The following is a 27,884-nucleotide window of genomic DNA, read 5'->3' as shown; positions in this document are numbered from 1 at the left end:
AGGTGGCAGTATCGCGTCTCCTGTGTTTTCTGAAAGCAGCCCTTGCACCAGCAAAGAGGAGGACGTTGCGAATCACTCCGGGAAAATAATACAAACTGATCGACTGCGTTCAGAAGAAATATGTCTTCTATTGTCGGGAATCATGTGTAAACCGTAAACGAGTGCGATCACCTCTCCTCACGACCGCAGTCGTCTGTTTTACACGGATTTTACAGCCGATATCACGAGTGTCAGTCACCTATGAGAACTGACGTGAAGTGTTTCTGTGATTGTGAGAGTCCGCTGTGATCTTCAGGGATGTGCCATGGCATCGGTTCGGGTGGCAGTGCGGGTCCGGCCCATGAACAGACGGTGAGAGATTTACAAACACACCCAAGTAAACATGTGTACGTGAATTTGTCGCAGCAGCTACGGAGCGAAATACATGACAGCAGGACGGAATACATTAAATGAGCATTACGTAATAATAGTCAAACATGTTATTGCTTTAATATTGTGATTTATTTGATTTTACTGAATTTGATTTTTCTGGACCATTTTTTTATAAAGGTCTAGTAAAGGATCTAATTTGAATCACCATTGAAAATAGTGGAATTAAAACAAACATCCTAAAGTAATTAGATTTTGGGGCAGTATATACATCAAAATAGTGATTTTAATTGAAGTCTCTGTTATTACAAGCACTTGATACCCTGTGCATCCTCTGGGAATAAGTACAGATGATATTTTCCGAAACATCGGCAGATCCCTTAGGTGCGTGACCTGGGTACGTGCACGTGCACAGACATTTTAATGGCTAGTGGCCGAAATCAAAAAAGTGCACCAAAGGGTTGGGTCAGGAGAAGACAGCACACTCTGTTAGAAATGTCTTTCTACTTATCACACTGTGGCACTCAGTAAATATTTAAATCAATATTTTATATTGAGGTACAACTCTTTTAAAACATCTATTGTAGCCAATACAGCATTTACACAATGGTGATTTGATGAAATTTCAAGAAGTTGTCAACATTATTTGCGGGTGCAAAAGTGATATTTACATTAATGCATTTGGCGCACGCTTTTATCCAACGTGAATTACATTGCATTATAGTATACTTTACATTTGTTTCTGAGTATGTGCAGCAATCCGTTGGATCGAACCCATGACCTTGGCGTTGCTAGTGCCATGCTCTGACCACTGAGCTACAGGAAATATTGATGCATTAACAGATGATTCAATTCTTTTCAAAATACTCTCCTGCTATCTGGTCTCCTATTAATATGGTCGTAATCAAATATTATTTATATGACATTTGTTATAGACTGGTTTCAACTAAGAAAATAGATAATGGAGAATGTACTGCACAGCAGTTACAGTGTGACAAACGGTCAGGTTTACTGGTTACTGGTAGTAAACGGCAATAATAGAAAACCTGGAGCAAAACATTACAAACAAAAAACAAACGATCAAATAATGAATTATGCATATCAAGCACTGTCTGTTATGTGGATAATGTCTGTACAGTGATGGGTTGGTTTTTAGATTCTGCTCAGATCGCGTGGAGGTCTTTAATTCAAAAGGGGAAACATTTTAATTCTGAAATTCATGTTAATTTTTCCATTTCCACATTTCACACATTGTTATGCTGATGATGTAATTGAATTGAATGTTCATGCATAAATACATACATACTTTCCTTATTAAACAGCTGATGAATCAAGACCTGAGAAAGTAATTTAAACCAACAGTGCAGTAAAATTAAATTGTTTCCTTTTAGAGTCTATGGACTTTACCGGCCTCGCAGTGTCTGTGTGAATAATAAATGAAATGCGTAAATGCAAGTAGTTATTCATGTAGTATTGATTTTTTTGGATAGGGAGAAAGACCTGTCTGCCAAAAGCATCATCGAAATGGAGGGAAACAAGACCTTCATCACCAATGTAAAAGTAGGTGAAAAACATATCATAATGTTCACAAATAAACATTTGCAGACTAATATTTGGGTTGTTTGTTTATCAGATACCGGATGGTGTGACTGGAGATTCTGTGAGAGCGAGAATGAAGACTTTTACGTACGATTTTTCATATGACTCCTCGGAGGGTAAAAGTGCCAGTTTTGTCTCGCAGGAGAAGGTCAGTGGATATTTATTGTAAAAATAAAAGCTAAGGCTGGTTGATCTCATAAAAAATATGGATTTTCAGAACATTGTATTTATATTTTAATATTAACGTGTTTGCCCTTAAAGGGACGTTCTATGTAGCCACATAAACTCAAAATGTTAATTGTTGTTTTTTGTTTGGTAGAGGTGAACTTTTAAACAACTGTCTGGGCCCATTTCTATATAGAAATAATCCGATTTGTTTAGAGATTAATCCAGTTTGCCCCGGTTTCCCAGACACGGCTTACAGTAGCTTGAACCAGGACTATGCCTTAGTTTAACTAAAAAATTTATGTCGCTTTCATAAAAATGCCTTAGAAGAAGACATTACTGGTGTGCATCTTGAGACAAAACACCGGCACTGATATATTTAAAGATATTTCAGGGCCAGATATATTCAGTTAAGGTCACACATTCATTTTCGTCTGGGACTGGCCTTGTCTGTGAAACCGGGCCTTGTGTAGATTAGTAAAGTTTGTGAACCATGACAACATTGTGTCTGTTGTTGTACATTCAGTTGGTTTGTTGGTAATTCAGGGCTTTCCGAATGGTTATCATTAACAATTTATAAAAAATAAATACATGCATTTGAGTTTGTGGCATATTTGTGTGTTTGGAGGTGTTTAAGGATCTGGGCACAGATGTTCTGAAGGCAGCTTTCGAAGGATATAACGCCTGCATCTTCGCCTATGGCCAGACCGGGTCGGGGAAGTCACACACTATGATGGGCATACCTGTAAGAGATGAACATGACACAATTTTCAGAACAGAGATATCTTGGTAGCTTGTGAAATAATATAATCGTATAAAATATTGATCATGTCTAATATTATGTCATATAATTTAATCTTTACCTGCTGCAGGGTGATGTTGGGCTAATTCCGCGAATTTGTGAAGGATTATTCAACCGGATTTCAGGCATGACTCGAAGAGATGAGGCTTCTTTCCGCACAGAGGTCAGGTGAGTTGAATCGGATAAAAATTAAAAGGATAGTTCACCCAAAAAGGTCAATTCTGTCATTATTAATAGACTCCCAAGTTGTTACAAATCAACCAAACAGTTCATAGTTGGAAAAATTACAATGATCGCCAAATGTGCCGACCGGAACTGTTTGGTTCCCATATTTATCATAATATCTTCTTTTTAGTTCAATCTAACACTACTATGGTAGTCTATGTTGCCCCAGAACTGTTTAGTTTAAACATTTCTCTAAATATCTTTCATTGTGTTCAGCAGAAAAAATACATTTGTTCTGATTTGGAACAACTCGAGGGTACAAACACAAATCTTGTACTAAATGTTTTTTTTTTTATTGTGTTGACAGTTACCTGGAGATTTACAATGAACGAGTACGTGACTTGTTAAGGAGAAAGATGGCAAAGACGTATAACCTCAGAGTGAGAGAGCATCCAAAAGAAGGGCCCTACGTGGAAGGTAAGAATAGGTAATAGGTAGTGACTAGGGTAACCAAAATACCAAATTTGAACATAAGCACATTTAAAAAAAACATTGATTTCAGACCTATCGAAGCACCTCGTACTGAACTTCAGTGACGTGGAAGAACTGATGGAGGCGGGGAACATCAACCGCACCACGGCAAGCACGGGCATGAACGATGCCAGCAGCCGCTCCCACGCCATCTTCACCATTAACTTCACACAGGTAACTGCAACACATCACAGGTTTGATCACACGGCGAGTAAAGCAGAAAGTAACGCTTTCCTGTAGCTCAGTGATTATGGGATTGCACATACGTAGAAACAAAATGTATAGTATAATGCAATGTAAGAATGCATAAATTCCAAATGCAACGCAATAATTCCCATCCTCACAGGCAAAGTTTGATGCCGAGATGCCTAGTGAGACGATTAGTAAGATCCATCTAGTGGATTTGGCAGGAAGTGAGCGGGCCGATGCTACAGGTGCCACTGGGGTCCGACTTAAAGAGGGCGGCAATATCAACAAATCACTTGTCACTTTGGGCAACGTCATCTCAGCATTAGGTGAGTAAGGATATGGTATAAAACTGAATATTTAAACCGCAGAGATATTAGATGTCTTATTTTTTGTGTTTGTAGCTGATTTGTCACAGGAAGGATTAAACAGTCATCTGAAGAAGAAGCAAGTGTTTGTGCCATACAGAGATTCGGTGCTCACCTGGCTCCTGAAAGACAGTCTGGGCGGAAACTCCAAAACCATCATGATCGCAAGTGAGCGAAGAATTAAACATCTTTTCTGGCTTCTCTACTTTGAGGGACGAACTGCGTAAGTAGTTTTGATTTAAAAAAACATTTGTTTTTCAGCCATTTCACCCGCAGATGTGAACTACGGCGAGACGCTGAGCACATTACGCTACGCCAACCGAGCCAAAAACATCATCAACAAACCTACGATTAATGAAGAGTCTAATGTTAGACTCATTCGAGAACTCCGGGCCGAGATCGCTCGACTGAAAGATCTGCTCACACAGGGAAATCAGGTCTGAAATTGATCTTATTTTACGTAAAGGGTATGAACTCGCGTCATTCTAATGTACTCTTGTTTTTGTGTTGGTGTGTGTTTTCTTTTAGATTGCACTTCTGGATTCCCCCACAGCGTTAAGTATGGAGGAAGAACTACATCATAATGAAGCCAGGGTAACCTAGACCCTTTCAAAGCATCGTTTCCATAGCAACAGATATACTCTTTTCTGTATCGTAGCATCTCTGTAACCGATATAACCTCACGAAGCGTTTTTTAAATCTTAATTTAATAAAATTCAAGCCCATTGATACAGTTTGCGCATCCGAGCACAGCAACCAATGGTGTTAGGCCGGACTGTCTGTTTGATTGTATAAAAGTAACACACATAACACTTTCAATTCACATTTTATATAGTGCTTTTCAAATCATTGAGTGTGTTTGTCTTTGACAGGTTTTAGAGCTGACCAAGGAATGGACGAACAAATGGAATGAAACTCAGAACATCCTCAAGGTTTGTGGCAGAGATGAAGGCCATCTGTACTGCATTGTGTTCATGCATTTGTAACCTCTGATGTATGGTTGTGTTTTGCAGGAAGAAACTCTGGCTCTAAGGAAGGAGGGAATCGGAGTGATCTTAGACTCAGAACTCCCTCATCTCATTGGGATCGATGATGATCTACTCAGTACCGGCATCATTCTATATCATTTGAAGGTAAAGGGTTTGTTTTGAATGTGATTGTGTGTTTGTAGTGTGTGTTAAATGTAACAATCTGTGTTTGCAGCAAAGTGTGTCATGACTGAATGAATGTGTGTTTACAGGAGGGAAGGACATATGTTGGTCGTGATGATGGTTCAAATGAGCAGGACATTAGTGAGTGAAATCTGCTTTCGTGCGCATTATTAGTTTCATTATTGTTCACCTGTTAAATTTAATCACATGTGATATACAATATATTGAATTGTTGAAGTAGATGATAGTAATACTCAATATTTTGTGTATGTAGTTCTCCACGGTCTAGGGCTGGAAAGTGAACATTGTTTGATAGAGAATCAGAATGGCAGGGTGACTCTCATCCCTCTGAATGATGCTCAGTGTTCAGTCAATGGAGTTCAGGTCGCAGAGCCCTGCCAGCTAAATCAAGGTTCTTTTTACAAATATTTTTTTCTTTAATAAAAGAAAATGTAGAGGTGATGTTTTCATTTATTTTTATTTTCAAAAACAGTAGCTTTTTTGTATTGTTTTTTTCAGGAGCCGTTATTCTGCTCGGCAGAACCAATATGTTTAGATTCAACCATCCCAAAGAGGCGGCAAAATTACGAGAGAAACGAAAGGTGACTCAAATTTGAGAAGAAATCTAACCCTTATGACAGTCGTTCTTTCATAGACACTCTGGCTGTGGAATCAGACACTGTCAGAACCAGGTGCTGCAAAGTGAACCAAAATAGATTAAAAAAGAAGCCTAAAAGCAGTCCACGTGTTCAGCATGGTTATACGTGTTAAGACAAATTAGACCAGTTTCAACCAATGAAACTTCCTAAATCACATCTAATAAGCTATCCCTATTTTGCATAAACATTTACTCTGTAACTTTTAATCAAAGTCACTGAGTGCAGCTGTGACACGTCAGAGGAGACCTGGCCCTCCCGGCTGAGTGGTTTCTCCCAAGGTTTTTTTTTCTCCATTTAATTATCATTGGAGTTTGGGTTCCTCGACACAGGGCCGAGTTGGCTTGCTCACCGTGAGACTGCATTTATTAGATATCTTTTGCTAGAATGATCTTGCTTGTTCTATAAACAACATGCACTGTGCTTTACCTTTTCTGTGTTTTCTGTTTTTTATTTTCTCCTGTAAAGCTGCTTTGGAACAATGCACATTACGAAAAGCGCCATATAATTAAATGTAATCGAATTATCTAAAAGATTTGCTTTGACAAAGGGCAAATACGTGAAAAACAAATACATTTCGATCTGTCCTTAAAAAAACATTTCTCTACTGGTTATTTTTAGAACATCAAAATGTTCTCTAATGGTTATTTTGAGGTATTTTTAAGTTGTTTTAGTTTAGGCAACATTGTTGAAACTTTATTTAATAGATGCAAAAAATAAACAGTAAAAATAATTGAATTAGTGGCCGGTTCGGTGTTTGCTGGATAGCTGCATAAAAACTTTTCTTTTTATTTAACGTAACGTAACATTGCTGTTGTTCAACAGAGTGGCCTCCTGACAAGTCTGAGTTTATCTATGAGTGATCTCTCCCAATCCTGTGAAAACCTCTCCACAGTCATGTTGTATAACCCCGGGTAAGTCGCCCACCACCCGTGCGAATAAACGTGTGTTTGAGAGCATGTGTGAGCGTGTGATATCTTCCTCCCGACTCCTCTTCCTCAGCCTCCTCCATATCTTCCTTACCAGGTGCCTCCTCTTCCCTCCTCTCTCCACCCTTCTCTCTCTCCATGCTCTCCGACAACATTGCTGGTACTCCTGATGTTGCATTCAAATACAAACTCCAGCCCCCCCCGCTTACCAACTCCCCAGTACACACTAAATATTAACAAGGATGCATTATGTATTCATGACTGTATTGAGATCAACAGAAATGAAGGATAATGCGCATGTACTGTATGATGAGAGGAATCAACAAATATCGACTGCAACAGTAAATCAAAATATAGCCACTTGTTTTTTTACATTGTCTTTTAAAAAAAGAAAACATTTTAGATTGATTGAAAATATTGCAGTAGCCAGTATATGCGTTAACAGTCATTTTTATTATTAGTCAGATTTTCGATATTGCTGCATTCCTTTTAAACAATATAACGCATGTTGGCCTTTGCATTTAAAGCAGGCGCGTCTGCATCATGTATGTAAAAAAAACTCACAGCTTGGCCCTGACAGTTCTCTCGTAATGTCGATTTACATTTACAGGCAATAATCTACAACACCAGCTCAAATATTTTTTTAAATTTGAGCGCCACTTTTTTTATTTGAGGCCTTACCTCTGCAGGAGTTAATGTAGCTCTGTCAAAACATCCTAACACTTGGGTGACCTACAAAAAAATAACTTGATGTGGATTAGTTTGGTGATGTTTTTTTTCTTTCTGCACTTTTTTGTGGCAGTCTCTTCACTGAAAAGGGACCCATCTTTCTCAGGTAGAACATCAACACACCACTAGTCTGTAACTGTCGTCTCTTTATTTAAATCGTCGTGTTTGTAGGTTTGGTCTTTCCATTTCTTGTCCATGTTTGTGAGAAGTGATTTGTCCCCTCGCGCCTCATGATCGTAACACTTTAGTTAAGCGTGTATCTTCATCTGACTGCTTGTTTGATTCACGTTGTGTAACCTGCAGCATGTGCTTGTAGCTGCGATGGAGTTGATGCTGACCTTCATCTCGTGCACTGCTGGGAGTTTGCTGTGGTGTGTGCGTGTATGTGTGTTTTAAGGGTGGAAACTGATTGTGTTTTTGTGTTCCAGACTGGAGTTCGAGAGACAACAAAGGGAGGAACTGGAAAAACTTGAAACTAAAAGGTTCGTCATGTGATCGCAAATTCAACAACCATTAAGTTTTTTTTTACATGAAACACCTCAAATTATAAATAAAGATAGTTACAGATTACATCCTGAAATACTTTCAAAAATTTGGTTCTTTATGTTATTAGGCTATTTTCTCTTTATATTTGCACATTTGTTGAGGCACACCAAACATTATTCCTAACATATGAATAAAGTCTGCTGATGATGTCACTGCTGAATCCGGCCAATCACCATCCTCACCTCTAACTCTGTGGTACTGCAGGCGGCTGATAAAGGAGATGGAGGAGAAGCAGAAGAGTGAGAAGGTGGAGCTTGAGCGCATGCAGCAGGAGGTAGAGTCTCAGAGGAAGGAGTCTGAGCAGGTGCAGCTGCACATACGCAGGCAGGAGGAGAGTCTGCGCAGACGCAGTCAGGATATCGAAAGCCGACTCCGAGACTTAATCGCTGAGAAAGAAAAATTCCAGGTCAGACTGGTGATCGAGAAGTGATCAACTTTTATGATTGTCGCTTAAAATGCTAATAAAAATTCTAAACCAACATATGTTTTATACAGGAGGAAAGACACAGGGACCAGAAAGAGCAGGAGGAGCAAAAACAAAAACGACATCAGCTACAGCACGAGCAGTTGGAGGAGGAGGTGCGGAAGGGAGATGAGAAAGCTCAGGCCCAACGTGAGCGAGCGGAACAGACTGAGCTCTTTCGTGAGCTGGAGCGCCTCAAAAGAGAAAGAGATGAGCAGGCTGTCAAACTCCAGCTCGAGCGCAAGTGAGACAGCTTGGTTAATAATTGAATTTCTTATAGATTTATGTTTTCTTGAAACTGTTCAAACAAATGTCCTGAACGTCCAGACGTCTGGAGGAGCGAGAGAAGGAGCAGCTGAGCCTGGTCGGGCGTCTGGAGGAGCAGCTGAGGGAGCGCAGCGAGGAGGCGGCTGCCCTGCTCACACCGGATGAGGTGCGTCATCTGGAGGAGGAGAGACGGACGCTCTGTGAGCTCAGGGAAGAGCTGCTCCGTGCGAAGGAGGCACGGATCGACGGAGAGGATGAGGGAGGGGAGGAGGTGCGGAGGAGAGCGCAGGAGCGATACGAGCAGTTCAAGCAGGCGCAGGTGGAGGAGCTGAGTTTGCTGGAGGAGTCGCTGGTCGAGCAGAGGGACAGGCTGGAGCGAGAGGTGGACAGCGACCGGACATCGCTCGACCTGCTGCTCCACACGCACAGGGAGAAACAAAGACAGGTAGAAGTGCACTTTCCTCTGGAACTAGTAGAAGCGGATTCTTAATTTACAAAATGATTCATCGTTTTTTGACTGATTCATTTTTTGCGAAATAATAAAAACTGATTTTGACTGATTCATCATTATTTGAATATAACTAATAATAACTATTATTTGCATAAAATAGAATCCCATTCTTGACAATATACATTGTTCTGTAAATAAAGAATCAGGCAAAGAATGATTAATTACTTATAATGTATTTAAAAAGATTTAAACTTAGAAAACAATGAATCAGTTTTGACTTGTTATATGTTGGTTTAACTTTTATTAAAATAGTTTTTTTTGTGATTCATTGTTTTGTATATTATGAATCTTTTTTATATAATATGGGAACAGATTTTTGACAAATTCATTATTCTGTATAGCCAAGAACAACTCATTATTTTTTATTTTATTTTAGTTTTTGACTGATAGATTATTTGAGCTACAATGAATCTGTTTTTTTGGCTGATTTATTACTTAATGTTTTTGGTTGATTTTATCATTTACAAAAGAATGTAGCCATTATTAGCAGATTCATTGTTGTGTAAATGCTACATTTACCAAAAAGTTATTCTTTGCTTTGTAAGTAATGAGTCATTAAAAACAATGAATCCGTTTTTGTTTAGTTTTTGAATACTTTATTACTTACAAATGATCATCATTTACATTTACTACAAAATTATGAATCGGTTTGATCTGGTTCTAATGTGTCTCTTTCTTGCGTCTTGTCCCTTCAGGTCCATGACATGATGGAGCATGGCTTGCAGGACGTCTCGTCTCTGAGTCAGGAGGAGGTTTTCGTCCAGCAGGCTGAACACAGGCTGCAGTATAAAGAGAAACAGTTGATCTCTCTGCGTGAGAAGTATCTCCCGGCTGTGTCTGAGGAGCGCCAGAGAGCCACCGAGCTGCTAGAGAGGGTGAGAGGAGGAACAGGGTCGCCTGGGTCTGACGCCAGTCCAGAGGAAATGGACAAGGACCTGGATGAGATGCTGTATCAGGTAAAGGTTTGGGATTCGTTTTCTTGTGGTATGTTTTACCTTAAATACGCAACCGAGGACTGCCTAAAAATTTTTTTTCTCTATTGCAGGTAGAGAAGGAGCTAGAGGAGAAGGAGGAGCGCTTGTCTCAGTACAGCGCCAGCACCGAACAGTTGCAACAGCTGCAGCAGACATACGAGTTCACGGCGAACGTGGCCCGTCAGGAAGAGAAGGTTCGGCGGAAAGAGAAGGAGATCCTGGAGTGTAGGGAGAAACAGCAGCGGGAGGCTTTAGAGCAGGCAGTCGCGCGTCTGGAAAAAAGACACTCCGCTTACCGCAGAAGCCTTGGCCTTGAACCTGAAGCTGAAGGACCCCGCAGGAGGTCACAGTCTGCACTGGGACAAAGCACTTTCAGGAAGTCAGGAACACAAGACCTGGACCAGGAGAGGTGTGTTGATTGTGTATATTTATTTTAGATAAAAAAAAAAGATATTATAATAATATAAAAGACACACGCACAAACACACACATATATATATATATATATATATATATATATATTTCATTTAATACATTATGCCGATGCCTCTCTTTGATTTTTATGATGTCATAACACTTGAAGTGCTTTTAGTCATTATGCCACTTTGGCTCCCTGGTAAATCCAAAAGTGCTCTCCCGTGTCCTTAGGGGTTTTCTGATTGTTCTCAGGATGGAGAGAGAGATCGCACAGCTAAAGCAGAGGATCAGCGAGTGCGAAGGAAGTGGTCGGAGTCTAAGCGTGAGCAGCGAAGAGAAAAATGTGAACCAGTCGCCTGTCAGCCCCATACAGACTCTTCCCACTGTACTGTCGCTAGGTGACGAGAGGTACTGTACATGCATACAAAAATTCATCATTTCTGTTCTAGTGTATGCAGTTTTTGTAAACATTCTTGATTTGCTCTTGCTTCACCTCAGGGTAAACGCTCTTATTGAAGAAGAGGTCCAGCGAAGACTACTGAAGCTAAACCTGCTAAATAGAGAGAATAACAACACTCTCTCATTGTCTTCAGACTCACTACAGGTATGGACAGTTACTTATCGAAGGCGTTTCCCACAATTAATAACTTTATAAAGCAAAAATTGCTCTTATGTCAATACAAAACTTGATGGCTCTTTCTTCTGTGAGCCATGAGGCCGGTTGTTATTCTGCCAAACTTCATTATCAGTGTTTTTTAGAAGATTGTCTTAGCAGAAACGACACACCTCACATTTAAATTATAATTATATACTGTACAATGTTTTAGAAGACTCACAACAAAGTTGTTTAACTCGACAGGATGAGGATCAGGATAGTGAGGGTAGCTCTGTTAGATTGACGGATGAGGTAAGCACAGGCCTCAGCCAATCAGCACCTGATTTGCATGATCCAGCCCTAATTATTTGCATATATCCCTCACAATCTGTGATCTCAGTATTTCCTCTGTGGTTTTTAGCTTTGGTAGCATGCTGCCCACATGTCAACTCTCTTGTAGATGCTTTTTTACCCTTAAGCCCTTAACCTTCTGTGTTCTGTGCAACTTTAATGTAATGGAAAATCACAAGCAAGATTGTGCCTGCTTGCCTTTTGATAGGAGCTACTGTACATTTAGATTTTTAAAGTTATTTTTTATCTCTAGTTAACGCCGTTTTACTCTTTTAGGACAGTGATAAAAAACGGATTGACCCACGCAAACTGAAATACAAGGTATGGTCTTATGATGTGTTTGCATGTTATTTCAGCGGCATTTTCTGACTGGAAGATTCTGTCTTTTCACAGCGGCAGGTGTCGAAACCTCTGGATCCGAGTCCAGACAGTCTTAAAAATCCAGTGAAGATCAGCATGCCACGTTACGTACTGTGTGGACAGGGCAAAGATGAGCACTTTGAGTTTGAAATCAAGGTTCGCCTGCATTCTTACGATCATAAAAATCTGGATGTGTGAATGAAGCGCATCTGTGATGTCTGACGATTGTTTTCTGTTGTCTTTATTTAGATCACAGTTTTGGAAGAAACCTGGACGGTGTTTAGAAGATACAGTCGTTTTCGGGAGATGCACAAATCTCTGAAATTGAAATATCCAGAGGTACGGCCTGCATGTAATGTACATATAATATGAAATACATTGTGTCTTGCATTTATTGCCTATTATTAAAGGCCCAGTGTGTCATTTCTTGGAGGATATATAGACAGAAATGCAATGTAATATAAATAACTGTGTTCAAAGGTGTATAAAGAGCTTACATAATGAAACGTTATGTTTTATTACCTTAGAATGAGCTATTTCTATCTACATACACTGTGGGTCCCCTTGCATGGAATTCGCCATGTTGTTTCTACAGTAGCCATAAATAGCTCAAATAAATATTTGAACCTCCTTTTTCTAATATTCTTGAATATTCTCTCGCTGTAGCTTGCGGCTTTGGATTTTCCACCCAAAAAGATATTTGGAAACAGAGATGAGAGAATGGTCGCAGAGCGACGGAATCATTTAGAGGTAAATCCCACAAATCCAGCCATCAATTCTGGATACATTAACAACCAGGCTTTGTTAGCAACACCTTATATAAAACATCTTGGTCTTTTCCCAGCAATACCTGCGGAACTTTTTCCATGTGATGATGTCACCGTCCTCGTCTTCTCCTCTCAGGACAGAAGCGTCTGGACTCCAACTCTCGAAACATGTGGTGTGCAGCATCTCACCTTTCTTTAAGAAAGGTGTTTTTGACTACAGCAGCCACGGGACAGGCTAACACGCAAGACTCATGGAAACTCGACACAAAATGGAGCGCACACACTGTCTTTGAAATGGACTTCGAGGAGCTTTCTAAAATATGCACATTTCATGAAATCCACATAACCCCAAAATCAAAAGAAATGTTCTCTTTATTTTGCTAAGATTTGAAGATATGAAGCACGTCTTTGTTTTTGCACTACAGTAATATAGTAGTAATTCTTTTGATTTCGGAGTTAATGATATGAGGTTCATCCAGATGCTCATGAGCTTACTCAGGAAAGCTGAACGTTATAACGTGAAAGGGAGAGGACAGGAATAAGTGTGAAAATTTTTGCAGTGCCTTGTAGGCAGCAACTGAGCTTTACATGTTTCTAAGAAAGAGAAATGTGGAATTTTTGACAACAGACTGCTGCCATAACCTGCTCCAAACGTCGTTTACACAGGACCATGGGGTCTGTAACTAAGCAAATCCCCCTTTTAGCTGCTATTAGAATTTTGTAGTTCACCATGTTCAGACACAGTTGCTTTTCTATGGATTCAAAAACAGCTTAAGTTATTCTTTCAATTCTGGCTTCTGTACTCCACAATGTGATTGTAGGAACCGTTCACGCAAAACTACATTTAGGAACTTATTATGTACTCCCTTGTCATTTCATGGCAGTTTGGAATGGGTAAATAATGACAGAACTTTCAGTTTTTGAAACCAACTGCTTGTGTTGTGTTATGTATTTACAGTATTATGAGTAATCCTCATGTTTTATAACCACTAAGAGGTCAAAGCTCAAAGGGATGTACTCTAATGGTACATGTACTGTGAGCTTACTTCTTCCAGAAACAACAGATGTCACCATTATCATCCTTTACTCCCCTCACGGCCCCTTGACACAGATTAAGGGCTTTTTAAGGAGAATATACTGTAATAACACAGGTGACTATGAGACATGAGAAAACATGTTGAACACTATAAAGCCATATGTAAATGTAGAATGTTTATATAAATGAGTTGACTGTCGTGCTACATTAGACAGTTAGATTTTTCAATAGATGCACACTAGAACGAATGTGTATTTTTGTTTCTTGTACTTTCTTGGATCGAAATAATGATGTATACATTTTTAAAGGAGTTGCATTTCATTTCAAACATATTTTCATTTACTTTTTTATTTGTGGAACTGAATGTAATCATTTGCGAGGAACCTACTGGTATGAATCTCTTTGTTGTTAATATTTAGCATTTTTAAGAAAATAACAAACTGTCTAGCATCATGTTTTTGAGTATACAGGCATTTCAAAAATACATTTCGTAGATGCAACATTTCTGTGTAATCCTGTACATTTCCGTTAAGCAGATCCAAACAGAACGGGCTGATTTTAGGCATAAATGCATCTTTCCGTTTTACGATTAGTCATCAGATTTTTGGTAGACGGTCTGAATTTAGCCAATTTTTGATAAATCTGCAAACGAGACATTCGCCGAGCCCCTTTTTGCTGGATTTGCCTGTAAAAACAAGGCAGCACAGTCAAAATCTCTTCACCTTAATAAGATAAATGTGATTTATCAGAATAGAATAGCAAATGCAAAGGACCTGAGACTTGTGGGGTTTCCAACCAATCATGTAAAGGATTTGAAACGTAGCTGGAACTGACCCATCTTCACTGCCATACATTTCTAAAGGAAATAGCATTGAAGTGAATTACAGAAAGAAAGAAAAACGTAAATTGAGATCAAGCTCATTACAAGCTTTTACTAATCTTAAATACTTTATAATGTGTAATAAAGTGTGTGATGCACCTTTATAAATGGCAGCTGCTGACAGTATGGTGTTCCTGTGTAAGAGTGACTTTCTGTTCCACGCACAGTTACTTTCACCCATACCTAAAGTGCACAGAATGCACGAGAATGCACCGTTTTTCCATTTTGTAATATATTGAGGATGATAAATTACATTGAATTTACCTTGTAAATCAGTCATGACTTCTAGAATACAAGGATAATGGACCTGAACCTCATCAATGTCCTGAAATAAAAATAATTCATTATAAATGTCCTTCCTTTTTTAAAGGAACATTCAACTAAAACCGACATTATTACCAAAATAAATAAATGAACTGTCATCCACTGACCACAGTGAGCATGTTGAAGCCCGCCTGGCCCAGCAGGTTACCCAGGTCGGTGACGGCCGTGTAGGGCGAGATATGAGGAGCAAACCCTCCCTCCCTCTCCAGCTCAGCTAACTGTAGAGAACACCGCAGTTCGTATAATGTCTCGCCACCAAGCATTGCTCCAATAAACACGCCATCTGGCTTCAGCACCTGGTGGATCTGATGGCCAAAAAGAAAGAATTTCAGATGGATACTATGCTTGTACAATTAAATGGAGGTTTTACCCAAAAATTAAAATTGTGTCACCATTTACTCACTCTCAAGTTGTTTCAAAGATACTTAGAAGAATGTTCCTAACAAAACTGTATGGTAGTCAATGGTGCCCCAGAACAGAACAAAGCAATGTACACAAGTTTGAAACAATTTGAGTGTGCATACATTTTCATTTTTGGGTGATCTCTTCCTTTAAGAGGAACAGGCATTTTCAAGTTTCTGGCTTCATACCTGTCTCAAAGCTCCAGGGAGATCATTTATCCAGTGCATACTAAGAATACAAAGACAGGTTTGTAAGTGACAGTCTTTAAGTTTGTATTTTTATATCCACACGTATACCATAATGCACGTGGGTCTGTACAGTACCTCATGCTGCTGAACACCAGGTCAAATGTGTTTTCTTTAAAGGGCAAGAACTCCTCATCTGCCTGAACAGAGTGAGTAGGAATCTCACACTCTTTCTTTTTCCTCTGCACAGGACAAAAAGGAAAATGAAGATGCAGGCAACAGAAGGGATGTCAACTATGCAGTGTTCTAGATGTACATTAAGAAAAAACAAGCTGTGCAAGAACTCTCTGTGTCCTACCAAAGAAGAATCTGAGATGTCTGTCAAGAAGAGACGTCCGACAACATCCTGAGAAGAGAGAATGTTTTTTTGATCTGAATCTGTCTCCAGTCCCCATTCACTTTCATTGTATGTAGAGCAACATTTCTTTGTCGACAAATGATGTGTTCAATAGAAAAACTAAATCATACTGGTTTGTAAAAACAAGAGGATGGGTCAATGTTGATAAAAATATTACAAGGACGAAATATTCATTTAAAGAGCGCTGTATCTTTAAGAACTGATATACCTTACTCAAATACTCCGCGATGTGACTCTTCCCACATCCCACATCTAGAGCCAGAGGAAAAGTCCTGCAATGACATTAAAATCACAGTAAATTCGTCATATCTAACCCCAAGACATGATCAAATGTATGTAGTAATTGTGAATGACCTTGAAACATCATATATTCTGTCTGCCAATCTGCTGCCCACCTGCGAAGACAATACAAACACGCTTCGTTTAAAGCCACACGCACCCATCAGAAAGCACACTGTCTCACCTCATTTTTCAGGTAATCGTATTTGTCGCTGTCCGATAAAGACGATGCCCATTTTTTCTGTTTTCGTTTCATGCTCCTGTCAAATACATTCATAGCACCTCCCTGCATGGAGGACAGAAGCCTCCATCCCGCCCCAGACAAACGCTGCAGAGATCGGATGCTTTGCGGGTTGACGTTCATACTCTCTTACACATGTTTTCTGTAACAGAGTTTAAAAGGCATACATGTGCGCATTAAATAACACAAGCGTTTAGTTTTGCGTCATACAATAGAGAGAACGGAGATAAAACGCGGAAGGGATCGAATCTACTGGAGAATAGACCGGGATCGGTTTCAGTTTATTCCATTTAAATCACTTAATTTATGTGAGAAATACTTGCATGTGTTTATGTACATAGTATATTCGCGTATAAGACAAATATAGCAATTCAACATACGTAACAGAAAAGTTAATAGCGTCGAAAGAAAAGAAGGAACGCTTTCGTCTCGTGCATTTTGGGCTCTGCGGCTCGCCGTCGGCGAAAGTGGGCGCGGCTACGACAGTCACGGAAGTACGAGTGCATCACGGGAAAACACGTGTGGTCTGTGGCGTATAAATCGCAGGGAAATTCTACAGGTAAGCGTTAGTTTTCTAATAAATTTAGTTAGTTTTTGTGTGTTTTATTTAGGTGTCAAATAGTTGTTTGTTTTTCATAATTGGTCGCGGTGTCATTTGCCTGGTTTGGTTATTACACGAAGCATTGTCTACACATGTTTTGCACTCCAATGATAAACAAAGTGATGTTTAGTTTATTGTATTACAGTCATGCACAACTGTAATGTACAATGCAGGAAAATGTTTGATGTGTATTGTGTAAATAGAAAAGGACAATAGATGCAAAATACATTTAACACGACGATGTATGTGTGAATCAAATGGTGCAAACTGAAATGTCATTTAATCATTATTTACAAATATAAAATGTTCAAGTAAACAAAGCTTGAATTGAAGTGAAGACACGTAAACCGAATATTTCGGATTATAACCTGCAAATTGAAGGATTTACTGTTACTCCAACAAATACAGTAAAAGATCTAGGCGTTATATTAGACAGCAACCTTTCATCTCAAATGTCACTAAAACATAATTTTTCCACCCTAGACATGTTGCCAAATTACTCTATTTTATGTGATGCTGACGCGGAGAATCTTATTCATGCATTTATGACCTCAAGACTTGACTACTGTAATGCTCTACTTAGTGGTTGTCCTGCATCATCAATAAACAAACTACAATTAGCTCAGAACGCAGCTGCCAGAGTTCTAACCAGGTCCCAAAAATACAATCACATAACCCCAATGTTATCAACCCTTCAGTGGCTACCCATTAAGTATCGTTTTGACTTTAAAGTTCTTTTAATCACTTATAAAGCCTTAAAGGGTTTAGCCCCTTCCTACCTAACAGAGCTTCTATCACACTACAACCCATCACGCTCTCTAAGATCTCAAAACTCAGGACTTTTGATAACACCTAGAATAACTAAATCCACCAAAGGGCACTAGCAGATACACTCCCGACACTTCGAGGGTCAGACACACTCGCCCAATTTAAATCTAGATTAAAGACACATCATCAGCCAAGCATTAACTTAATGCAAAATATGCTAAATAAACCACCGGGAGACTGCATTTATGTGAAACTATTTACTAGAATAATTTAACTTGTTATATAAACACCATGTACTGTGTTTTACCTTTTTTGTGTTTTTCGCCCTGTAAAGCTGCTTTGGAACAATGCACATTGTGAAAAGCACTATATAAATACAATTGAATTGATTTGAATAGTGTGAATTTTAAGTTTTATTCGATTACATTTAATTAAATTGTAAATATGTTCTTTTGATCACCCCTATCGTCTTTAAGTGTATTTCATATAGAGGTTTTTACAAAGAAACTATAACTAATACGACATATTGCATGGAATTTGTTTTAAAATGCATTTACCAATATTTCATATAATTAACGAAAAAATGACATCAACCCCAATTGCAGTTATATGAGCAACTTTTGTGTTGTTTACAGGTCAATGCTTTAATCTTCCTCATCCAAAACCATCATGACTTCCAAAAACACTGTAAGTGGAGATGACCGGTTCTCTAAAGTAAAAAAGGACCCTCGCTTCTGGGAGATGCCTGACAAAGAACGCAAAGTCAAGATCGACAAACGTTTCCAGTCCATGTTCCACGACAAAAGCTTCAAGCTCAAGTATACGGTCGATAAACGCGGCCGGCCTGTCAACCACTCGTCCGCCGAGGACCTCAAACGCTTCTACAAGCTCTCTGACTCCGATCAGTCAGATGAAGACGAGGATGAAGAGAAGACAGAAAAGACAAAAAAAAAGAAAAAGGTAGCTAAAAAGATAGCTGGCAAACAAGCTCAAGCTGATGAAGAAGACGATGAGATAGATGAACATGAAGAGGAAGATTTTTCAGAAAAACTTCAGAAGGTTCCCAAACCAAGTGCTAATATTCCAGGGCAGGGAGTGAGGGTTTTTGAAGAAGGTACCACTAAGTCTTTAAAATACAAAATTCATGTATTCATAATTGTTTTAAAAGGTAAATAAGGTCACGTTTCATTTCATGAATACTGGAGTTTTGTTTTAACAGATGATGATGAAGAGTCTGGTGTTGATGATGATGGTTCATCTGAAGCCAGTAAAGATGATGATGATGATGATGATGAGAGTGAGTCAGGGGAAGAGAGTGACAGCGGGCCTGATCTGGCCAGAGGGAGAGGAAACGTAGAGACCAGCTCTGATGAAGGTGAAGATGATGATGGTGATGTGGAGGAGGACCTCCTCCTCCAGGAGGAAGAGGAAATTGAGCATGACTGGGGAGAGATGTGGAAAGATGCTCCACGCACGGATAATGTAAGATCATACTTAAAATATAATACACAAAATAATTTTCTTAAATTATATTTTACGATATAATATATTTTGCATAAATAAATCTAATTGTTGGACAGTGGTCTGTAACATGCTGTTGGGTATAAGAGTTTACTGGCAAGTTTTAATGTGTTGTTTTCTACATCTGTGTGTTTAGACTTCAAAGCGGCTGGCGGTTTGTAACATGGATTGGGACAGAATAAAAGCTAAAGATCTTCTGGCTCTCTTCAACTCTTTTAAGCCCACCGGAGGTCTGGTTCTGTCTGTGAAGGCATGTATCATCAAATCTCTCACATGTTGCTCTACCTCCTTCCACAGGCTTACTATAGGCTTCATTCTGTATAATTGAACAGTGATGCTTTAGAATCTGAGAATCTGACATGAATTTTCAGATTTATCCATCTGAGTTTGGGAAAGAGAGAATGAAAATCGAGCAGACTCAAGGTCCTATGGAGCTCACCAGTTTACCTGATAATCCGGATGCAGACACCGAAGAGCAAAGGTACCAGCCAGAGTCATAGCGTGTCATTGGCTCTAGTTTGGGAGACGCTTTTATTCAAAGCGACTTGCATTGCATTGTGCTATACAATTATTTCTGACTGTGTGCAATCCCCTGGGATGGAACCCATGGCCCTGCTAGCACCATGCTCTAACCACTGAGCCACATTAAAGTATTAATTTCTTTGTTTTGTTTACAGGATTTTCAGAGAAAAGATTCGTGATTACCAATTTAAGCGTTTGCAGTATTACTATGCTGTGGTGGAGTGTGGCACAGTCGAAACAGCAGCCAAGATTTACGAGGAGTGTGATGGCTTTGAATACGAGAGCAGCTGCTCCACCATCGACTTGCGGTATAAAAGAGACAGCAAAATTCAATTTACTTTGTGACACCACTTGACATTCTTGATTGAAAATTATATAAATGTGTCAAACCAACTTCAGTATTCAAATAGATTCTCAAAACAGACATCGGCTTTGCAGGTTCATCCCAGATGATGTGACGTTTGATGAAGAGCCGAAGGATAGCGCCACAGATGTGGATTATGCGTCATACAGGCCCAAACTCTTCACCTCGACAGCAACTACTACAGCCAAGGTCTGGCACCATAAACCAAAGATTGCAGATAATAACAAGATGCTTGCATTTTTGTTACTATGAATGTGGAAAATGTGTCCACTTTAGTACTTCAACATTTGTGCATGTGATCCCTCGTTTAATTGTTGGACTGAAATTTGTAACAGGTGGGGCTAACGTGGGATGAAACGGATCACGACCGTGTCACGGCACTCTGTAGAAATTTCAACAAGGACGAGCTGTTGGATATGGACTTTAACGCTTACTTGGCCTCCTCAAGCGAGGAAGAGGAGGATGAGGAAGAGCCAGAGACACAAGGTTGGTTATGGTGAAGAATTCTTAGACCTCAATAAGAATAAAAAATCACCTCCACACCTGCTATGACACATTGAAATGTTTGGTTTTCTTGACTGTTCTCTCAGCTAAGAAGCCTGTCAAGTCTCTTCCTGAGGAGAAGAAGCTGAGCAAAGGAAGGAAAGACTCGGATCAGATCAATAAATATAGAGAACTTCTGAAGAGCATTCAGGACAAAGAGAAGAAGAAGGATGACAACATGGACATGGAGATCACATGGGTACCAGGTATTACAGTCAGACATACAAGATATACATTCTACATCCTGCATGGGATTGTGCTGGGACATGGTGTCCATTTTCCCTGATACAAGCTTACTCTCAAACGCTGTCTGATCACTTTTGTTTTTAGGACTGAAGGAAACAACTGAGAAGTTGGTGAAGAAGAAAATGGAAGGCAAAGATCAGCTGACACCATGGGAGGAATTTTTGGAGAAGAAGAAAGAGAAAAAGAAAGAGAAAAGAAAGGGAACGAAGGTAAACGTGACGCTGAGGAGAAATCGCTTGGGGTTTCTTTCACTTCTGCGCTCACACTTTGTCCACACTAATAGTTTTAGTTGGAAGTGTATCTTTCTCTTTCCATTTCTTTCAAATGTATCCGAATTAGTGTAGAAGCAGCCTCAAACGTTTCTTTCTTTTGCAGGAAGTGGAGGGGGAGCCTATAATCAGTGATGATGAAATTCCTGATGATGTTGACCTGAACGACCCCTTTTTCACAGAGGAGCTCGGCACGACACGTTAGTTACAACTCTGCACCTAATTTTCTTTCCTTTTATGGATTTCATCATACTATAAACGTAGTATTTAAATTGACAGCCTGGACAAATATCTCAAAATATCTCAAAAAAGGACATCACATTTGAATGATTTGATGGAGTCTGTTTTCAATTCTTCTGCAGAATCTCTGAAAAACAAAAAGAACAAGACGCACAGTAAGGAGGAGGAACGAACAGCAGAAGAGGACGACGAGATGAAGAAACAGAGGGTGAGCTGCTCTTATGGTCATGTGACACCTGTGGGCTTATGGGTAATGTCACAGGGTTAAGGGTTAACTGGTGAGTGTTGTGTCTCAAGGCTGAGATGGAGCTGCTGATGGCGGATGACGAAGATGACAGGCACAAACATTTCAACTACGACAAGATCGTGGAGCACCAGAACCTGAGCAAGAACAAGCGAAAGAAACTTCTGAAGAACAACACACCGCTGGAGGTGGACGAATTCCAGGTCAGAGTTCTATCACCAATACTGTTCAAAAGTATTTTAAATGTCTTTCAATATTTATGTACGTTCTCTGAATTATTAACCTGTAAGGGAAATGTAAATGCAAGACGTACACTATGTTCTGCAGGTGGATGTTAAAGACCCGCGTTTCCAGGCTATGTTCACATCCCATCTTTACAACCTGGACCCCTCCGACCCGGCCTACAAGAAGACCAAAGGCACACAGAGCATATTAGAGGAGAAACTGAAACGTAGAGTAGAGGAACAGAAGAGCCGAGAGGTGGCGCTGAACAGCAAAGCAGTGAAGGAGGTCAAAACAGAGGATGCGGGCACAGAAAACGCATCAACCGCCAAAGCCATGGACCCTAACTTATCTCTGCTCATCAAATCTATCAAAAACAAAACAGAACAGTTTCAAGCGAGAAAGAAACAGAAGACAAAATAAATTGACTGCAAGAGATCTAGATGTTTTAGAGGTCTCCAGCTGTTCGCGTGCTTGCTTTCCATGCAGGAGGTTTTACTTCATAATATCAAGATATTCATATTTTGGATGATCAGCTTTGAAGTCAAGTTATTTCAGTGTATTAAAATGTGTTTAAATTCAGACTCTGTGTTCATGGTTGGCCTGTCGTTTTTGACACTTGAATGTGCTTCCAAAAAACTACTATCAGATTTTAAAAGCGGTCATATTTTGCTGTAAAAATGTATGAGATTGCATAGCGATAAATTAAAGCTGCAGTCCACAAATATTTCCTCTACATCACCATCTCTGTTTGAAACAAAATTGCTGGTTACCTATGTTAACATTGGCTGAAGTCAAACTGACTGACAAGGTTTGATATGTTCATACTTGCTCAATGACTGATTTTATTTTAATCAAACACTACTACTGGACAGCACCTAAACGTTTTGTTAACGGGATTTAAAGTAGCAATTGCGATTTACAATAATGCAAACTCCATGATATGAAGTTTGAGAAAGAAACTCATATAAATTACCTGTTATTTTCTTACTCTGACCAATATAAGATTGAAGTCAAATGAAAAGAAAAATAAAGCCATTCTGTGCAGTTTGACAATGACAATCAAATGAAGACTAGTTGAAGTTAGCTTTTATTTATTGATGTAGACAGAAACGCCACTGACACATTCATAGTCTGTTGGCACTTTCACAGGTATCAATTTACTACACAATACAAGAAGCAGGCTTCTTCCATTGTGCCAAAAATAACAAAATACAGGCCTGAATGAATCAATGCTCTTTTGCACTTACAGTTCCAGTGAAAACAACCAGTACTTGAAACATGTTAAAACATCTCACGTCTTGGTCCAGGAATATCAACAGTACACGTAAGAACCACTCAAGTAACTATTAGACCCAATCCAGAAAAGGCACAATTTACAAATAACAACAGCTTTGTAACAGAGAAACATGACTTTACCCTGTAAAACATTTGAGAATAAAACGAATTAATAACGCAATGTAATGATAACTAAAGTTTGAGCCACAGTGTTACAAAACAAAAATCGACTTTATGAAAAATTGTGCAATTAAAGTGTGACTTCGAAGCTAAAAACACAGCCAGTTGAAATAGCTGGAAAAGAGTGTTTCTGTTCTAAAGTCTCAGGATTTTTGGCACAGAGTGATGACCACAGTAATTGTGTTTTTAAAGAAAATCTGAGAGGTGTTTCCTAAAGCAAAGGGTGTTAACGGTTGCCAAGGTGTTGTTTATCCCACATCTAAGATTCTATTATATTTGAGTCACTGTATTGCTTGCGTCATACAATCAAAAATTTCTAATCTGTTCCGTTTTGTTTGTAAAGCAACAAAACAGTTTCAAATCACACGATTTACGGTTATTCATGTTAGCAACATAACTTATTTTGGTCCCAAGTCCTACATACGTGTGATTGTTAAAGTGCTGCTACGCAAACACCAACAATTATCGCCTTGCAGTCTTTCTCTTAAACACCTGGCAAATTCATGCCGCATACAGAAAATGGTACATGAAAATAAGAAAATGTAGGATTAGAGGATTAAGTAGAGAAAAATAATGTTTTCCCCCGTGATATGCTTAAAGACAAATTGTGCTTCACATGTTAAGTAAAAAAATTATACAAATACTTAAGTTTAATAAAATACATTTCATACAGGAGGGTGATACAAATGTGATTCTATATAACAGATCAAGTGTGTGTCTTTTAGTCAGACCACAGAATGACTGTTCACTTGAACTGAATCTCTATGTCTGCAGTCCTTTAGTGTTACCAGTGCTAATAGTCTTGACAAAATAATTTTACAAGACCAAATGAAACTTAAATGACTTCAAGATGGAGGCAGATCTGTCCTGTAAACAGTATACAGATTATAATTTCTGCTCTTAAAGGTAATTTACACGCCCTCATAGAATCAGTCCATATATTTTGTGCATGATGTTCCAAAATGTTTGTTTGTCTACAACCGCTTTTGGTGACTAAAAATCAAGTCTTCTGTCGTAGTTCTTAAATCTCATTCTCTCATGGACATTAGATCTGTGGTTGAAGATCAAACCTCATCACAACATGAATGAATGTGTGCATATGCAGAAAAGATATTTGAAAGCTAGACGTGAAAACTTCTGATAGTCTATATCGATTGTCAATGTATTAAACTCTCTCTTTTTGTAGTCTCTGTGAATGTGAACGGCACTTTGTAAAAGAACAAAAAAACGTTTGCCTCTGGTTAAGCTCCGCTGCGAACAGGTGTCTCTCAGGCGTAAAATATCAGTTCGGGGATCTGGCCCCCCTGCACGCCCGTGCCGTTGGTACTGTCCGACGAGCACTGAAATTGGAAGGTCACCTTCCCACACTGGACCTCCGTCATCCCCTCCTGGCCGAAATAACTCAACTCATTGCCGTCCAGAATCACACTTGCCGTGTAGAACGTGTCGGGTTCGATCTGCACCGGGTACTCAAAGAACACAGGGAACATGTTGCTGGAACCATCGGAGAAGTATTTGATAATGGCGACCCCAAGCGTAACGCCCTGGCGTTTCAGCTCAATTTTAGCTTGATACTCCGTCGAGCCGCAGCTAGAACCGTACAACCCAAATCCGGCGATGAAGACGCGCTTGTCCACCGCAAACTGGATGCTGTCGCAGCGCCCGCGATACCTCCACTGGTTGCTACGGTACGCACATGACTGAAATCGGTGGCACCTCTGCGGCGTCAAGCCCTTTCGCGGTTTGCACACAAACTTCAGCTCTGGCTTTTTGGCTGCCGTGTACCACAGGAAAATATCATTGGTCTCGGTGAGCGTCAGCACGCCAGACTGTGCCACGCCGTTCGCAAAATCATCAAGCACCATCGCCGGGATCCGAATCAAGTAGATCGCTTTTCCCAAAACAAGACGTTTGTTCTCTATAGTTGGCTGGAGGTCCTGTCTGTGACATTCTGCCTCCGCCCAGTTCAGTGTGGCTTCAAACACCACCATCTCTTTGGCGTTGAGCGTCTCTCGCCGCAGGATGCTCTCTAAAGTCTTTGTGTCGATGTCGCAGAATCCTTCCGAGCGGAGAGCGAGTTCCGCCTGGGCATCGATGACTTCCCAACAGCGCTGAGTGAGATCAGGCTCCTCGAACAGGCAGCTCTGAGACAGCAGGACGCAGGCGTTTCGGGCGCTCAGGCTGGTCTCAAGGAAACAGACGCAGGCACGGGCCAAGTGGGGAACGATGTACTTTTTGGCAGCGTAGAGGGTGGCCAGTACGGTGTCGGCACATAGGTCAATCTCATCACAGTAAATATACCTGGAAGATAAAATGTTACACAACTATTTTCTTCATTTTTAATCAAATGTAAGCAGATCTGGGACAATATATATAAATAAAGAGTTTTTTTCAGGGTATAGACCTACGACTTACTTAAGCATGGCCAGGAACGAGGCTGGTTCCACGTCAGGGATCCGGATCTCCTCTTTATCTTCAGCCAGGTCTCCATAGAACATAGCATGAAAAACAGAACTGCCGACTGCTAGAACATACTGTAAAGAAGAAAACCTATTAAATTTGCTCTGCTTTTATTTATGTTATGTTTCCTATGAATGATGGTACATCACGTCAAAATGCAAAATAAAATGAAGCCAATTTAAAAGAAAATTCTAATGACACTTTTACTGATCAATCTTACCCAACTTCTTGAACTGCAAGAAAAACCTGCTCTTTGTAGTTGTAACATCACAGAAGTATTTGTGGTTTCTTATGTAAAAAAATATTGTTTAAAGACTATATTACCAAATTGAACAGTATTCTTATTCGTCATGAAACTTAAATCCAAATAAAAAAAGTGACATTCCTAAACACTCATTTTGAGGTCAAACATGACTTGGGCCCTCCTTGTATATAAATTACAGTTATTAAAGATATTTAAGGAAGGCAAGGCAGTGATAATGGGTTACCTTGTGCCCCGGGACCCTCTGGGTTCCTCCGGGGGGCCCCACCACAAAATGAATGTCGGCCATCAGCTCGTTGTTGAACATGACTCCGTTTCTGTGAGGAAGGAAACCAAATGGTATCCATCACTTACATCATAATTCTTATTTCATTTGATTCAAATTTGCACTAAAGTAGAAAATAACAGTGTCAAAATCCCAAAGTCCAACAAATGTCCAAGTGGAGAATGCAAGAAGACATCTTATTTCTATACCGGTCTTGGAACAGGCGCCTTAAATGTCTCGATATGCAGCTCACTAGGTTTTAGAGGAGAGCTTGAGAAAAATTGAGAAATGAACAGACAGAGAGTGGGTTCACCTTTCTCTGATACTTGGATACAGGCCTTGCCAGTTACATCCCTGGATGGTGTTGTTGTTGCTAAAGTTCTGCTGTTGGTACTGTTGTACGGCTGTGCCAGTGGTGGGGGTTGTGACAACGGGCGTTTTATTGGTAGGAAACAGTTCAGCAGCCATTTTACCAACACATGTCAATTCCTTAGGAGGATTTCATTGCAGATGATCTGGCAACCTGTTGTTTCTAGGAAAAAAGACACAAACACAATCAAGCGATTTAATAAGACATAAATAATATACATCTACATCTACATCTGAAAGACAAAACATAAACCAAGGTATTCTGTGTGACACTAACCATCTGAAAGAGATTAGTAAGTAGTATTTTTATATAAATTAACGTTTATATGCCATACATATTCAAACCTTTCAGTCCCATTAGCAATTATGCTGTCGTCATCACTTCTATCTGTAAGATGAATTCGAATTAGAAAGGAAGCTGATTCGCATTCACATCCGGACTGAAGTGGAGCAATACTTTGTTAGCGATCACAGCTAAACCAAACAACCGCTCAACAACAACGAATCCCGTTCAAATTAGGATGAAATGATCTAGAAGGTCGTTTTTTAATAAAACGTTTGATATCAGTAATATTAGAAGATGCTGATTTGGAAACATTCCGATTGGATTCAGATGTGTGCAACAGGAAATAAACAAAAACAATCATCGTGTAACAAATCTAAGAGCCTTCAAGAGATCACATTAAAACACTATCACGCTTTGCCATGATCCGAGTTTACACAACGATAAAAATGAATCGTCGTTATTACCAGAGCTTGATTATTGAAGGAGAATCCGTGAGGAAAGTTTGCAGCTGGTTTGCACATCAACATCCTCCCTCCATGATCGTAGAGTCCGCCTGACTCAGTGCGCATGCGCGAGGC

General features: G+C 39.6%; 4 protein-coding genes across 8 annotated transcripts; 2 read left to right on the top strand and 2 right to left on the bottom strand.

Moving 5' to 3' along the window:
• On the top strand, positions 1-14,435 carry kif16ba (kinesin family member 16Ba). Of its 5 annotated transcripts, none has more exons than XM_079462134.1 (32): positions 3-351; positions 1,860-1,929; positions 2,003-2,116; positions 2,762-2,878; positions 3,006-3,103; positions 3,468-3,577; positions 3,663-3,805; positions 3,978-4,146; positions 4,222-4,353; positions 4,447-4,622; positions 4,714-4,779; positions 5,058-5,117; positions 5,199-5,318; positions 5,426-5,477; positions 5,611-5,748; positions 5,856-5,938; positions 6,818-6,906; positions 7,724-7,756; positions 8,079-8,132; positions 8,401-8,602; positions 8,692-8,903; positions 8,987-9,371; positions 10,133-10,393; positions 10,483-10,820; positions 11,081-11,236; positions 11,327-11,432; positions 11,688-11,735; positions 12,051-12,095; positions 12,168-12,290; positions 12,384-12,473; positions 12,801-12,884; positions 12,979-14,435. In XM_079462134.1, exons 1-32 carry the CDS (start codon positions 305-307, stop codon positions 13,138-13,140), a joined length of 4,083 nt encoding a protein of 1,360 aa, XP_079318260.1. In that variant the 5' UTR covers positions 3-304; the 3' UTR covers positions 13,141-14,435. The 5 variants fall into 5 exon arrangements, with proteins under 5 accessions (XP_079318262.1, XP_079318261.1, XP_079318263.1 ...); XM_079462133.1 differs by having other exon boundaries at positions 11,060-11,236; XM_079462136.1 differs by lacking the exon at positions 7,724-7,756 and having other exon boundaries at positions 1-351.
• On the bottom strand, positions 13,816-16,789 carry ndufaf5 (NADH:ubiquinone oxidoreductase complex assembly factor 5; the record flags this gene model as incomplete). Its single annotated transcript, XM_079462150.1, has 11 exons — positions 13,816-14,622; positions 14,711-14,793; positions 14,917-15,000; positions 15,082-15,142; positions 15,249-15,446; positions 15,732-15,771; positions 15,867-15,970; positions 16,087-16,134; positions 16,355-16,418; positions 16,501-16,541; positions 16,610-16,789. The coding sequence occupies 11 exons, from the start codon at positions 16,787-16,789 to the stop codon at positions 14,560-14,562; spliced, it is 966 nt and encodes a 321-aa protein (XP_079318276.1). The 3' UTR covers positions 13,816-14,559.
• A 4-nt stretch (positions 16,790-16,793) lies between these two features.
• Positions 16,794-22,788, top strand: esf1 (ESF1, nucleolar pre-rRNA processing protein, homolog). Its single transcript, XM_079462139.1, has 14 exons — positions 16,794-17,225; positions 18,671-19,149; positions 19,255-19,517; positions 19,693-19,806; positions 19,928-20,037; positions 20,234-20,386; positions 20,517-20,631; positions 20,778-20,928; positions 21,033-21,191; positions 21,316-21,440; positions 21,607-21,700; positions 21,863-21,948; positions 22,038-22,187; positions 22,312-22,788. Exons 2-14 carry the CDS (start codon positions 18,705-18,707, stop codon positions 22,627-22,629), a joined length of 2,283 nt encoding a protein of 760 aa, XP_079318265.1. The 5' UTR covers positions 16,794-17,225; positions 18,671-18,704; the 3' UTR covers positions 22,630-22,788.
• A 486-nt stretch (positions 22,789-23,274) lies between these two features.
• btbd3a (BTB (POZ) domain containing 3a) lies at positions 23,275-27,884 on the bottom strand. The gene is made up of 5 exons (XM_079462144.1): positions 27,771-27,884; positions 26,965-27,183; positions 26,613-26,703; positions 26,080-26,198; positions 23,275-25,965 (listed from the first exon to the last, which is right to left on the bottom strand). Exons 2-5 carry the CDS (start codon positions 27,117-27,119, stop codon positions 24,933-24,935), a joined length of 1,398 nt encoding a protein of 465 aa, XP_079318270.1. The 5' UTR covers positions 27,120-27,183; positions 27,771-27,884; the 3' UTR covers positions 23,275-24,932.

This window comes from Barbatula barbatula, assembly GCF_947034865.1.
Source record: "Barbatula barbatula genome assembly, chromosome: 8".
NCBI classification, from domain to species: Eukaryota; Metazoa; Chordata; class Actinopteri; order Cypriniformes; family Nemacheilidae; genus Barbatula; species Barbatula barbatula.
The sequence above is the reverse complement of the archived record's forward strand: the minus strand, read 5'-3'. Positions and strand labels throughout refer to the sequence as shown.

Coding starts and splice junctions, on each gene's coding strand:
- kif16ba (XM_079462133.1), top strand. CDS start 305: ATGGCATCGGTTCGGGTGGCAGTGCGGGTCCGGCCCATGAACAGACG. Junction 12,096..12,167: donor CACGCAAACTGAAATACAAG/GTATGGTCTTAT, acceptor GTCTTTTCACAG/CGGCAGGTGTCGAAACCTCT. Junction 12,474..12,800: donor TGAAATTGAAATATCCAGAG/GTACGGCCTGCA, acceptor CTCTCGCTGTAG/CTTGCGGCTTTGGATTTTCC.
- esf1 (XM_079462139.1), top strand. CDS start 18,705: ATGACTTCCAAAAACACTGTAAGTGGAGATGACCGGTTCTCTAAAGTA. Junction 20,387..20,516: donor TGCTCCACCATCGACTTGCG/GTATAAAAGAGA, acceptor TCGGCTTTGCAG/GTTCATCCCAGATGATGTGA. Junction 21,192..21,315: donor GGAGATCACATGGGTACCAG/GTATTACAGTCA, acceptor TTTTGTTTTTAG/GACTGAAGGAAACAACTGAG.
- btbd3a (XM_079462144.1), bottom strand. CDS start 27,119: ATGGCTGCTGAACTGTTTCCTACCAATAAAACGCCCGTTGTCACAACC. Junction 26,199..26,612: donor AGAGGGTCCCGGGGCACAAG/GTAACCCATTAT, acceptor TCTTCTTTACAG/TATGTTCTAGCAGTCGGCAG. Junction 25,966..26,079: donor TCGTTCCTGGCCATGCTTAA/GTAAGTCGTAGG, acceptor TTTATCTTCCAG/GTATATTTACTGTGATGAGA.